We start from the raw sequence: 14,997 nt of genomic DNA, 5'->3' as shown, positions 1-14,997 counted from the left end.
AAAATTAATAAAAAAAAAAACCCTAAAAAAACCCTTTTAAAAAAAAAAAAAAAAAAAAAGATGATAGACTTAGGTGGGCTAACATCATTCTGAACAATGGAAATCGCAGTAGCACAGTTGTGGGGAAAAAATTATTTATTGATAAAATCGATTTATTGTGCAATCCTAGATGTAAGTAATCCAGAATTTTCTGTTTTTCTGGAGGATAAAGACCATATGACCTAGAATCCCATTTCTTTCACTCACACTATGAGCTTGACAAAGACCCAATATTGGCTTGTCATTCCATAGCAAAAAAAAGGGAAAAATGTAAATCTCCATAAGGAGCTTGAAGTCAAAGTCCCCATAGCAACAGTAAGCAGGTAAATACCAGCTACATGCTTACTAGAGTTTTCAATATGCTATTGGGACTTTAACTGGAACCCTTAGCTCTTTCCCCTTGAGAGTAAAAATTTACTTTTTTTTAGGAACCAAGGGTGAGTTTGTGTCAAAGTACCTCCTGTATGTTAAGCATGGTAGTGGATCTGTGATGCTGTGGGCTTGTTTCTCTTTCAGCTGAACTTTGTTAGAGTGAATGACAACATGAACTCTTTAAAGTACCTGGACATTAACATTTCAAAACTGCAGACTTTCACAGTGAACTGAACAAGAGCAAAAAGTGTAAAAGAAATAACTCGAGGCTTAGTAAATCTTTCAAATGGACTCAAAGGTTGGATTTCTCTTCAATTTTCCAGTGGGAGATTATCCTTCTGATTCAAAATATTTGTGTGCATCTTTAGAGGTACCAGTAAATGTTTTCAGCACTGTACTTGCTGCGAGTTTGCTTTAAACACATCCATCATACTGCCATGAACATCAAATTAAAGTAAAGTGGGTATGACAGGTGGCTGGATGTCTTGGTTCTGCTAAATGAGAATTGCAGCCTGGTGTGGATATTCATGGCTGCTGTCAACCCTGCAGGCAGGGCCTCGGGCGTCTCTGTCTTCTGTGCGTGGCTGACTGCAGATGTGTTTGGGGGTAAAAATGACAAGTCAAAGATGTTTTTAGGGCTGAATGGTTCAAAGTTCTGTTTTGTTTCCTGTTGGGAACTAAATGAAACAATGTATTTGTTGTTTTTCCTCCCTGGAGTCTTTGATATGCTATTATTCTCATTTATTATTCAGTCTCATGTTGCTTGAGCATCAGCTCATTTGTACTTACGACTCTAGGGATGAAGTTTTTCTCTTAGCCTGTGACAAAAGTGTCTGAGAATGATTTCCTTACCCCAGTTTAGCGAATGTTAATCCACTCTGACCACTGAGCGGGAGTCTGGGCTGTGTGGTTGAACCGTCTCCGCGTTCCCTGGGCCTGCCATCGCCGGCGGCAGATCAGCTGCGCTGATAGTGGAAGGAAACCAGGGCAACCTCCAACCCAGCCCTCCAATCACATTTCTCCTTCGCGCTTTCAGTGCTGCAGTTTTTGACAATTGACCCCGTCTACCCCTCACCCCCTCCCCGCCCTACCCGCCACCACATAATCACAGGTGGATGCGAAGCCTTTGTTAGGACACCTGCTTGTGTGCAACAGCTTTTGCAACCATGAAGACAGGGAAGGAGTTTGTGCATGTTTCTTTCTGCGTGCAGGTCTGTAATATTAGTTTTCTGCAGCTCGAGGTTTTATTTGACATATGATATGAGAATGCTAACGGAGGAAGTTACAAGGGCCTCCTTCACTCACCCAGTCACTAAAAATGAACTTCCTCTATGAAAATCACCTTCAGAGAGGGAGAGAGAGAGAGAGCACACTGAACTGCATTTCAAGCCCACACTCCCGCACGCACCCAAGAAAAACAACAGCGTTACATAATGCAGTGTAATACCTCAAAAGTACACGTTCACAAACACCCAACTGTAGCTCCTCTCATTATGCTAGCACTAGTATCTGAACAGTGCTCAATCTTTTCCATCTGCAATGAAACGGTCATTTATTTGCTTGTCCGTGTTGTAATGTTGCCACTGGGAGTTTGGCTAAAAAGAGATGCTCTGCTCCATGTTTTTATTTCATTCTTTCTGCAAGCCACCACCACAACCTAATGATAGGTTAGAAAAGATACAAGTCTGGGAGGAAATGTGCAAATACGTTGAAAAAAATATGCTAAAAAGAAGAAAAGCGGAGAGCTGTGATGAGGAGCCAGCCGTTTAAGTGTGCTGACGGTAACAATATGGCAACACCTGGCATCACAGGCGGCCCTCATACAAACAGCCAGCACTGTGATCGTCACATTTATTCAGGAAATAAACACAAGAATATCATTTTCCTTGTTTGATTGAGAGATTTTAGCACATTCTGTCCATTCCACCCTCCCTCTTTCTGATGAACCACTGGGTGTGGAGCAATAATAGGGGCCTCAGTCTCAATCTGGATTCCTTCTGCGCGTTTTTTGGGGAAAATTCCAATTCGCTCCTAACAGCCATGTTGTGGAGCACAATGTGTGCCAAAATGCAAGAACATAAGGATTGTGGGGGAAGACAAAACCCCCTCTGTGCTCCGTTTAGGTGGAGAATGTTTGGGTCGTCCTTGTCTTCGAGCGTAAACACTTAAATCGAATCTTGAGGAGAATAACTGCAAATAGCAGCAAGTATTGGTTTGGGTTGCCTTTTCTTCTTCGTTCCTAGTTTTAAGCCGTAACCTCCGAAGAGAGATGGTTCGATTCCGAGGACATGCTGGGGAAAAATGTAAATCTGGGGGAAAAACAAGTAAATGCAGAAACTGAAGGCTAATATTTTAATCCTTGCATATTTGTGAAGATTAGCAGATACCAGCAGCTAACTGGGAAGGAAGCTTATCTTGCCTTTGCAATGTGTGTATGTATGGATGTGCGTGTCTGATTGGAGGTGAGGGGACTGAGGGGCTCTTGGCACAGTTCTGCAGTCTTGTGATTGGACGCATGGGAGTTTGTTCCCATGGGATTCAGAAACGGGTACAGTCTGACTAAAAACAGGCTCAAAATAATGTACAGTTCCTCATACAGCTTATTCACACCACATCACATTACAACAACAGGCTTTAATGTGTGTGTGTGGAGGATTTTATGGACAAAACGTTGTGCGTATTTCAGAAGTGGAAGGATAATGACATGTTTTAAATGTATTTACATGTTTTTGGAAAGTGTAGCAGAGATTTGTTCGATAACATCGATTCTACACTGTCATCATGAATACCAAGAAACACAGCAGATGGGGTTAGGGCCTGTGGAAATGTTTGAATATTCCAAGCTTTGAACACATCACAGAGCACCTTTCAATCTGGTATTTGAACATGCAAACCACTAGAAACCTACCAAAACATGACCATCCAATTAAACTGAGAGGCTGAATAAATGGAGCATTAATCAGAGGAGTAGAGGTTTGTTAAGACGACAATTATCATCTACTCCACAAATTTCTCTGTCATGAAAGAGTGGCAAAAAGGAGCCAATTGTAAAGCATTGAGGTTTGCTTAGAGTTTGCCACAAACTGAGTTGTTGATGAGATTAAAAATTAACTTTTTTACCTCTACTCAAAATGCCATGTATGGAGAAAAACTAGCTCTGTGTCTCGCCTTAAACGCAGCGTCCACAAAAGTGAACTGTGGCAGTGGTCGCATTATACTGTGGGCTGGCTTTTCTTCAGCAGCTTTTTGGTCATTTTTGCTGGGAAGTTGGAATGACCTGGAGCTAAAAACAGAGTAATACTGGGAAAAATAACTATTGGTGTGAAAAGATCTGAGACTGAAGCAGAGGTTCACTTTCCAGGAGGAAATTCAGCCAGATATACAACACCAGTGAATCCTCCATGTTTGTTTGTGTCTCTGCTCCACCAAATCATATTCAAATGATTTCATTACTTCCTGTTAATCACCCATTTTTAAGCTTTGGAGAATGATATGTTTGGGATTTAGAACCACTGGTCTCTATCAGATCATTGACTTGTGTTGGAACGGTCCAGTCAAAGTCCAGACCTAAGTACTTTAACTTGCTCTTCACTGATATTTTCCCTCCAATTTGACTGAGAAGAATTGTCAAAAACTTTAGTTTCTCGATGTAAGAAAAGACTGTTGTATAAAATATTGACCCCTGGGTGTTGAATCAAACATATGTTTTACGTTTCACACTTTCATTCATGGTCAGATTTCTATATAATTACTTTGAACTTCACAATAATGTGCTGCTTTGTATTTGTCACACAGAAATCCAATGTGATTCTTTTGAAAGGCACTACAGCAAATTCTCCTTTTTTTGTTCAACAGAAAATGATTTCTGCATTTATATTTAATACGTTTCTCTACACAGCTGCAGTGAACGGAAATCACAAAATTTATGACAATTACTATAGTTAAATATTTAAATGTGAGCATATAAGATTCTGTTGGACACCTCACACCTCATAAATTACACAAACTTCCCCTCATGTTTGTATATTTGTGTTTTATAATCATTAGAAATACGGCGCCTTTTCAGGCGACTTCTCAAGACAAATGCTCAGCTGTAGCCGTCAAAAATGGACTGCTGACAAACTCGCGATTGTTGCGCCTGTGTGCCCGAAGGAAGAGCAGTCAATGAGACAAAATGGTTCCCTTTGCTCTGTCATTGCTGGCAATTTGGCTGAGGTTACCTTGGCAACACAAACTCGGTTTTCTCACTGAGAGCGAGGAGAGACGGTTGCTGTTACAACGCGGCCACGACAGCGCTCGCATCCAAGAGCAACAGCCTTGAGTTTTGTTTTCTCTTCAGCTACATTAACACCATCAACAGGCGCGATTATAGTGATGCAGCAGCCGGCCTGTTCATCTCACAGGAACCCGTCGATGACCTGCACTACCAGAGAACGGCTTTATCTTGAACATATATCCAAATGATATCGGTAAATCTCAGTACTTTCATTTCTTCTGAAGACACCGCTGTTTGCTTTTGTGTTTTTATGCAGCCATGCTGCCACAGAGAGAAGCTGCCTGGGTTTGGTTGAGGAAGTTGTGCTATCAGACAGGCTCACTGGCTCAGAAACATTTATGTTCAGATGAAGGGACAAGAGGTGCACCGGCATCATCCAGTGCACACCATTCTCCCCTGAAAGCTGACATGCATGCCTAAAATCAGTGCAGCATTCTTCACTCAGAATGTTCTCACTCAAAGTGGAAATCTTTTCTTCATGTTCTTGGTGTGCATATTTCTCACCACATTTAATTTCCCATCTAGTCCCAGTAAAAGTAAATGTTATTGAATGCAGCTGTTGCTCTGTGCTCCTTTATTCTCTCTGGTATCAGATAAGATGTGCTCTTTCCTGGTCAGGCATGAGTGACCTTTATGGATGCCTTGCAGCCTCTGCCCCTCCAGTCAGCTTTCATTTCAAACAAGCCACTTGCTTATCGGTAACCTATTACTCCTCGCAACGGTTCCTTCTGCAAACACCGGCTACGGCATTCAAACACAGCAAAGAAAAATCCAAATAGTCCAAACCTCTACTTGTATTTAAAGTCTTGGACATTGTGGAAGTTTTTTTTGTTGTTGTTGTTCTTACAGCTACTCTTGTGTTTTTCTGGTACTTTACTTCGTCTTGAGAATGCAAACTGCAAAATTGGATTTACCACAGGGTGACAAAAGCTACTTTCTCCAGAGTTGGATGTATTTGTCTTTTGTGTGGGTGTTTACTTTCCCCGGGCCAGCTGAGTTAATGTAATTGTGTTTAATATGCCTCATACATACCCCTGGGCAAAAACACATCCACTCTGTTATTGACTTGGTTGTTTGTCGCAATAAATAATGCAAATCAAATTTACCTGGCCCCGAAAATATGCGTCGAATGGGAATTCTTGTCGAGCTCCATTTTGTGGAGGATTTTGCTCAAAATAGTTTAAGAGATACAAAGGTTTATATCTTAATCAAGTTTGTCTTAATCTTCTAAATTGTTGTAAAAAGTATTTATTTTGAAGCATAAATTTTTATTGATTCAATAATTGCACTTAAATAGAAGATGAGACCTCATTTTCTTAGGAATCATTGTTAATGAAACAATCAAAAGTGAAAATGAATGTCTTACGTAAGCTTACATTAGATGCAATCTTACTAATTACAGTCGGTTAATATCGCATCTCTTCTAATGAACTAAAATCAAAGAAAATAAGATGGTTTAACTCCTATTCTACAATTCGTCCATTTCCAGCTTTCAGGTACTTTATTTATTGAGGAAGAATAAATCAAGACAAAAAGAAAGTGGATTTAAACCCTAAAATCAGAAAGACAAAATAATGTTTTGGAGCTACTGTCTTAATCTGCCAGGCTTCGGTTTAAAACTGCCAGCAACAGGAGAGTGAAAGCTGCTTTACTTTTGGCCGGAGGTGTGTGTTGTGTTGTTCATCTCTCTTTCCAGAACCGTCTTGGTTTCCTTATATGCACGTTTTCTTAGCCATGAATGAAATCGTTTTGGAAACAAGCAGCTGTGTTACCAGTTCAAGGTTGAACAAAACAGCAGAATGTGTTTCTTCATCCTTGGATTTTGGCCTCCTCACTTTCTAACTAGAACTGGGTGACATATTTTGTAAAAGTTAAGATTTAAAGATTGTCTGAGATGTGTAGAACTCACACAAATGAGGGGGGAAAAATACATTCATCGCAATCAGATTTTGTAACAGTTGATTAGGCCTTGTTAATGGGTCCAGTCTGGGTGTCTTGTGACAAACACTTTCTTTCTGGTTGGGTCTAGTACCATCGTCGAGGATGCAACTCCTCCTTGGAGCTCCTTCTGACTAGCCAGCAGCAATTAGCAAACACTTGGTAGATCAGCTGAGCTCATTATGTCAGCTACTTCTCAGTGCAACACTGGTAAAACATTGTTAAAGGGTTAATAGAAGGGCGATGTTTTAATGACTTCCTAATGGTGGAGTGTCGGAAGGTTTCTTAAAGAGACAGAGGCCCAATTTCAAGGAGTTAAATTATGTAACCATAGTTTTCCATTTATACCATTTTTATCAACTTAACATAATTACTTGATTGTACTTTAAAATACCGCTATGTGGTGGGAAAATGAATAATGCTGTTGTCTTCACACACAACAGCCTCTTTAGGGGGAGGAGCCATCACAAGGGACTGATCGCCCAATTAGAAATGAGTTTTGGTGTAGCTTCTGTGACCAGTCGACGGGGGGGAGAAAACATGGTGTTGCCAAAATTGGACTTTCTTTCATGCATCTGAAAGACAACCGGTGCAGCTCTGTGGTGTGGTGGTTTTCATAAATACAAATGTTTACATCAAGAACAGAAAGAGGAAACCATTTTGAATAAGCTTCTCTGACGACTAAACTCTAAAATCCAGCCGGAGAGCAGCAAGGAGAGTCTGTGGAGACGAAAGGTCAAAGCCAACAGATGCATTTCCCTGCATTAACCGTTGATTTATTTTACCCTCTCTTCAGGTGGCGTCGGCATCGCAGCCACTCAGCTGTGCAAGACTGTGAAAGATGTGACCGTGTTCGGCACCGCGTCAGCAAGCAAACATGAGGCCATCAGTCAGGGTGGGGTCACGCATGCCATCGACTATCGCACCAAGGACTACGTGGAGGAAGTTCGCAAGATCAGTCCAAAAGGTGAACGAGAGCTCAGCATCCGCCGAGATTAAATGTCCTAAATTTGGATTTTGTTTCCACAGGAGAATGCGATTCAAAAAACAGCACCTCTGTTGCTAGCATTACGCATTTTGACATTGGATATTTCAAGATTTTTGTTTCAGTTTCTCACAGTTTCCCACCAAGCAAAATTTTTCTCTCCAAACACAGATGCTGTCTGCCCCAAACATAGTAGCGAGAAAAGTTATATGTAGCTGGAACTGCTTCTAGGAACTTAACTAAAATCCTGCCTCTTTTATTAGCTAAATGAAACAAAGTCCAGGTCATACTGCTCCGGTTTCAAATATAATATAGTTTCCCAGAAAGCTCGTCTCATTGGCACCTCTCCCCATCTGTCTCCGTTCATTTTTGAGTCAGGCAGACATCGGAGACAGATAGGTTGAAAGCAGGAGCTGACACTTTACACAGAATGTATCTAATTAGAAGCCCGAATCAATGTGCTCACCACCAATCCTTCTATCTTTGACTCTCTGTCAATTCATGTGTGCTTCGGTCAAGGCAGAGTCATGCTGCGAGGCCCTGCAATCAATAGGACCGGGGTTTAGCGGAGCAAGGAGGGGTAGCCCAATTTAAGGAGTTCCCTGTGGCACAAAGGAACATCATTAAGGCAGAACCTACATGGTTGGACATTAATAAGCCACAGAGAAACCTCCATTGTCTGGTTTTACCATCTGTGCAGATTGTTGTGCTGAAATGATAGCAACAGGGAGACATCTCATCCCTCTTGTCAGACAAGAGACATGAATGGAAAAAAGCAATCGCAAAGGAAGGTTCTGTTACGTTCCTCCTGTCCTCCTTTATGGGTTTGAGTAAACATGGAGCAGCTTGGCTACACTCGCTACTCCTATTGAACTTTGGCATGCGGAGGGGCAGCCCGCCAGAGGAGACCTGGCGGGCTGCGCTTGCTGAATTCACACCATAGATAATTTCCACCGCTTGCCTCCTGTGCCTCAGGGCTGGACATCATCCTCGACCCACTCGGAGGATCAGACACCCACAAGGCCTACAATCTGCTGAAGCCTATGGGAAAGCTCATCACCTATGGTAAGTGGAAATAATAAATCCAGCAGCAAGATAACCGATGTTGCAAAAATGCGACATAGCTTGGCGTAAAATGTTGCTATTCATGTTTTGCTGGTGCCAAATCTCAAACATGGATTGATTCAAAGTTATTAACCAGACTTTTCTGTATAATCAATCAAACTTACTGTTTAATTTGCTATGCAAATAGTGTTTTTTTTTGTTTTGTTTTTTTTATCAAATTAACCTCTACCTTCCCCCGTTTGTGCAAACATGCTTTTGATGACATCACAACCAATCAGCACACAGATCTGACCTTTTGTATTTTTCTTTCCATTTTTTTTTCTCTTTTCTTCAAAGTTTTTAATCGGATAACTCATTCAAATGTGTTAACTTGTATTTGGAATCGCTGCAGCACAGTGTTTTACCTTCATATCAGAACTGTGCATGGATTTCTGAAAAAATTAACAACAGTCGAATATATGACAGACGGAGGGCCAGATTTCATTCTCAAAAGTCAGTAGTTACTTTTCTCCCCCCAATATGTTCAATTTTGTGGAAAAAGTTGGCAGATTTATTATGAGGAGGGGAAAAGGTTGAAAATTTAAATGCCTCCTAAACCTAACAACTGCTTCTGCCACCCTTGGTATAATTGAGCCCATTTCCCCCCATCTTTTTTTTGCTGAACAGCTTTAAATTTACCCACATTGTACAGATTTCAAGCTCGGCTGGCCTGCAGAAGGTCACACCACTGTGTCTCCAAACAGATTTAGCATATCAGACTTTTACTTGGCAGCTCCAGAGCCTTCAGTTCGGTCTGTTTTTTTTTTTTTATTAGGTTTGTTTGTCTTTGTCGTTCAGGTGTGTTGGGTGTCCTGCTGCGTCATCCAACTGTTTTTATGCTTAAAAGCACAAACCAATTTGTACCACTTAATGTCCAGAAGATAATTGTTGCAGTTGGTTGTTGTTTCAATGGTGACTCAAGACGGCATCATTTATGTTTTTGGTTCTTGTAGATAAAGCTACGGCTTCCAAGACATTAAGGTTGCAACTTGAATGCTAAAATCTGTCAAACGTCACTCATTCACCACAGCTTTTCTTGTGCCTCTTGTGATGTCATCACAAAAAGCGCACCCATTTTATTTTTATTTTGTTAAAAATCTTTGAATTTTGAGATATGCAGCAGTAGAAATCCATACTTCATTACCTGTTATTTTGCTTTTATTCTCAGTGTACATGTGTTAAAAAAATGATGCATCACTACATGTATCTTTAAATCTACCGAGGTACTTTTTTTCCACTTGTTTCAAGCTAATCTGCTTCTTAAATTTTGGATTTAATAAAAAATCTGACGCATAAAAGTGAAAGTTGGTTGTAGCCTGCAGACTTTCTCTGGTCTTTGAGGAGATTTGAGGCATTTCTTCTTGGAACACATCAGCTACATATTCACATTATCAAACCAAATTCTTTACATTCTTATCCTTTTGGACTATAGCTGGAATTCATCCTGAAGAATCCACACTATTACATTTTTTGACTTTTATGTAGCAACTGCATAAAGAACAATTAGTTGCTGCTTTTTCCAAAAAAAAAAAAAAAAAGTTCTCCCGGGATCTTTCAGGCTGGCTGTGAATAAATAGAATAGTTGTGGGTTTCACACTTGCCACAGAGTAAAAGCTGCTTTCTAGTGGGCGGATTGGCCTCTCTGTGGAGGCCCATGTCCTCAGTGAGCTGTGTGTCATCCGTGGGAAGCCCTTTTACGCTCCCTCTGTTACAATGCAAATCCAAATGCATGCATGGAGTGGGCGGGGTCGGCATCCATGGAGAACAGGGCCTCGCCTTTTTTTGCGTGTTGCTCAGAAAGCCCCTACCCAGCATGGTGCCCTCCAACCTCAACCATTCAGCCTCTCCAGTCCCTCTGCGCCGGGCCGCTTCTCCTCCAGCTTATCAGAAGTAGGCACGGTGGAACAATGGGGTGTTCTATCTGCATGAAACCTGGAATGTGTGTGAATACGGCGGGCCGGGTCCCTTGGTTCTCTCAGAGCATGCTTTGTCCATACCACCCTCACCCCCACCCTTTTCCTCCAATCCAAGGAACGCAAAGATTGAGAGTAGAGAGACCGTTAAGTGAACCCGTAAGGAGGGGGACTGGAGGAGGATGTGATGGCAGTGGCTGCTGAAGTGCTAAAGAGGGTTTTGAGGGTGGGAGAATAGGCGCGAGAGAGGTGAAACAGCGGATGGTTCTCATTGCCTAAGTGAGACGTGACCTTTCAACACCACCGCTTTTGATTTTTTTAAAGAGGCACTATTATGTCAAATCGACTTTTTTAAGCTTTACTTGATTAAACATCTCAAACATAAGAAATCCCATTTCTTATGTTTGAGATGTTTAATTTCCCATGGCAACTATTCAGCTGTGCCAAACGCTTGATGGGACCAAGCCCCGCCTTCAAGGACAAAGCTCCTCCTTACCCTCCACTCAGCTCCTTCAGACTAGTCAGCCACAGTTAGTAAACACCTGGCAGAACTGCGCAACTTCTGAGCTCATTGTACAAACTACTTCTCAGTGTAAAGCTGGTAAAACCTTTTGTGAAAAGGTTAATAGAGGAAGGATGTTGTGATGACTTCTTGAAGGAGAAGTGTCAGAGCAAGAGTTTCTTAAAGAAATATAGGCCCAATTTCAAGGAGTTAAATTAAGAAGTCAAATTTCTTTGAAGTCATATTTGATATATATACCTATATCATTTATATGACAACATAGTTACTTGGTTGTGCTTTAAAATGATTCTAGGTGGCTGTAAAATAGCACCTGTACACTACCAAATACTAAAACACAATATGTAAAGTTAACGGAGTCAAGTTTTACATTGTGCCTGTTCTTTGATCTTCGTCCCCTTCAGGTGCGGCCAACATGTTGGCGGGTCAGAGGAAGAACCTGATCGCCGTGGCTAAGAACTGGTACCACCAGTTCTCCATCCACACGCTCAGCCTTATTCAAGGCAACAAGTCGGTGTGTGGGTTTCACCTGGGCTACCTGGACGGGGAGATGGAGCTCATCACTGAGGCCATGAACACCATCCTGGATCTGTACAAGCAGGGCAAAGTCAAACCACGCATCGACTCCACCTGGCATCTTGAGCAGGTTGTTGATTTTTGCTGTTTGCATCTCGATTTTTCACACCTCTAATACATTGACTCAGAGTTGATGTTTTTAACGGGAATTGCAAAGAGAAATAAAAAAAAAATCCAAAACGGTAATTTTTGTTTTTCCACAAAAATATTCAAGAATTTTAAATGTGTGAAAACTAGCCGTCAGAAAGGTAAGGTGCTGCAAAAAAGAGTTTAGAGTAAATAGAAAAATCAACTACGAAGTTAAATTCAAATCAGTTCAATACAATTTATTTTTACAGCATTAATTTGTAACAAAATAGTAAATTAAATCATACAGCCTGATTCTCTGCTTTTTAATTTGATCCTATTTATCAAACAATGCAGTCGGGTTCAATGTTCAGATTGATTAAAAAAAAGTTTTCCATCAATGGAGAAAGTGTTGGGCTCAAATTGATCGATTTCAGGTTATTTTCTTGTTCAGCCGGTTCTACGTTCACATCAGAGAGTTCAGGTGGTTTTCCCAGTGAAAACAAGCCTGAAACATCTGCAACCTGCTGGCATCTGACGACTGAGCAGAAGGATGAAAGCTCTCAGTGATTTGTTGATTCTACAGATCTGACAGTGAACAGGGGAGTGTGAAATTGATTTATTGTGAGTAATCTCAGTTGTTTCAAGATTTAGCAAGGAGTGCAGGGTGAATTTTCAAGTAAGGTCAAGTTGCTTCAGATAATTTTCATACACTTAATAAATAAAATTATGATTTGACAACCTTTTGTATTCACTCAGGTTTTCTTTGGCTGATAATAAAAGTAGGGAGAAATCTCTAAAAGGCCAGATACTTTTTTTTAACAGCATTGTATATCAAAGTTTTAAGATGTTATATTTTTACAACTACAAACATTTTCTGCCATACCATATCTAATGTTTAAAGTTATTTTAAGCTCTAAAATAGTGCAATTATCATTTTTATGTTTCAGTACCTCTGGATTTGGAACCTTATGAGTAAGGTTTTCTATTTTTGACAAATAAGAAAAAAACAAACTAACAAGTTTGACTTCAATATTTGCAGATGAAATAATTATGAAAACCACAATATGTCTAAACTAAGAAAACCTGTTTTGTTTTTTTTGTTTTGTTTTTTTTACTTTTTCAAGATTATGTTAATGCTAATTTAGCTGTGAGTTGACATTTAGCTCACATTAAGCTACACAGATTTAGTGCTATAAGAAGCTTCCTACTTGCTATTTTGAAGAAAACGTGATTAAAATTCAACAAAATAACTATTTTGTTTGGCTAAAACTAAAATGTAGGTCTTTTCCTCATTTTTACAACATTAGTTTTGGATCTGTGCCCGCTTTTGATTTGCCTGATTTGTGCTCAGAAGTGCATTTCCGTAAAGAGATCTGGATCTGGATGTTAATCTGATTGAATCCATCCCTCCTCTTCTTGCTCTGACTGATCTAATGTGACTTGACTGCAGTCACTTCTGAATTACACTCATTTTTACATTTTGGAAGTGCTCTAAAGACACATTAATGCCAGGTAGATTTTGCGTCTTTGTGTGCTGATCTGCAGCAGCAGCTGGGTGTGGCCCTCAGGCTCACACTCAGAGACAGAAAGTTGTCCACAAGACACTCAATGCCTCGTTCAGCATAAGTCACTGGGGCCGACAGGCTCTGATTGTTGCAGACGAATTAACAGCGCTAACAGATATGAATAGAGAGGGAGAATGGATAAAAAAGGGAGCGTCATAAGGACATCTTCTGTTGTCAAAATCGGAGCTGGTCAGTATTTTGGTTGGCCAGAGAGAAACACCCGCTGTCTTTCTCCGCCATCTGACGCTCTTTCTCTGCCTCTCCATCTGTCTGCTCTTTATATCTGATTCTTCTTTTTTTTTTGCCATGCTTAGGTTATTGACTCCCTCTCTGTCTCTCTCTCTAACTGGCTTTATTCTCTGCTTTCTCCCTGTTCACTGTGTATCTTTTTTTCCCCTCTTTCTCTCCTGTTGCTATGGTGACATCCTTTAGTCAGCGTATGCGTCTATCTTAGGGAGGGGCCCTGATGTGTGGAAGAAAAAAAAAAGACATGATGTGGAGATACAGAGAAGATTTAAAGGTGGATGTCATGTCTTTTGGTGTAAAGTTTACAGGTTTATGTCTGCTGACACCAATACTCCGGCGCGAGGTGTCGCAAAGACAAAAAGCTGCTGGGGAGGGAGCAGCGGATGAATTGTCTTAACCCGCGTATAAGTGCCACGCCCTGACCTCATTCATCACAGCCCTTCCCGCTTGTCTGTACTTGATTTACGAGAGAAATCTGTAAAACCACAAAACGTTTAGAAATTAGCATGACCGTCTCCTCCTACACATCCATATGCTGCAATGCTCTGGAAAAAGTCTTTTCTTATTTCTTCCATTTTTGCTTTTCTTTTTGTCAGTTTTCAAATTCTGATTCTGTTAATTAATAGATGCCCTGTGTAGAAAAAGCTACTGCCGTCCCATGTTCGATCATAAATTAAAAGATTAACCACTTTTATTTTGGTTCAACCTGCCTGACTTGAAGAATCAACATGAAGTAGGCTATAGGAGTTAAAAATGCAAAACGTCATGATCCAATCTTAATCAATTTGATGGATAAACTCTAAGAGTTTCCATTAACAATCAGAAAGGAATCCAAGATGACATTAAAAGCACTGTAGACCTCAGTTAAAGTTGTGATTCATGATTCAGCAACACAAAAGAGACTAAAATGTATTCATCGTACAGATCCAAGGTAAAAGCATCGCCTTGCCAATCAATGGGAAAACAAAGGCCTATGTCATCTATTTGCTCCAGAAGGATTTTGGATTTTGGATTTTGAAAATATTCTGTTGACTCATTTGCAAAACTAGAACGTTTTGGAAAGTGTGCGTCGTCAAAACATGTTTGGTTTGTTATATCTGGCTTAAAAATAACACGCCTCACAAAAAGAACATCAAACAGACAGCTAGACATGGTGGTGGCTGTGTGATGGACTGGGGCTGCTTTGCTGGTGCTGCTGTAGTTGTTGGAGCCATTAATGTTGCTCTTCAGCAGAAAACTGAAGGAAAATGTATTGCCTTATGATCAAATGCTTCGCAGCCAGCTTTTGGAGTGGCCTAGTCAAAGTCTGAACTTAACTCCAGTTGAGACATTTTGTTCATGGTCGAAAATCTCCAGTCTGGGCGAAAATTCCTCCAGAGTGATGTTAAAGACTG

At 40.6% G+C, this 14,997-nt stretch overlaps 1 protein-coding gene across 1 annotated transcript in view; it reads left to right on the top strand.

Moving 5' to 3' along the window:
• vat1 (vesicle amine transport 1) overlaps positions 1 to 14,997 on the top strand; it is a 36,696-nt gene that overhangs the window by 16,795 nt on the left and 4,904 nt on the right. The window contains exons 3-5 of the mRNA XM_015055880.1: positions 7,422 to 7,592; positions 8,586 to 8,675; positions 11,552 to 11,793. Coding sequence (XP_014911366.1) covers positions 7,422 to 7,592; positions 8,586 to 8,675; positions 11,552 to 11,793 — 503 coding nt within the window. The remainder of the gene's footprint in view (positions 1 to 7,421; positions 7,593 to 8,585; positions 8,676 to 11,551; positions 11,794 to 14,997) is intronic.

Source organism: Poecilia latipinna, unplaced genomic scaffold (genome assembly GCF_001443285.1).
Source record: "Poecilia latipinna isolate Pla-1442-1.1 unplaced genomic scaffold, P_latipinna-1.0 Scaffold1340, whole genome shotgun sequence".
Taxonomy (NCBI): Eukaryota; Metazoa; Chordata; class Actinopteri; order Cyprinodontiformes; family Poeciliidae; genus Poecilia; species Poecilia latipinna.
The sequence above is the reverse complement of the archived record's forward strand: the minus strand, read 5'-3'. Positions and strand labels throughout refer to the sequence as shown.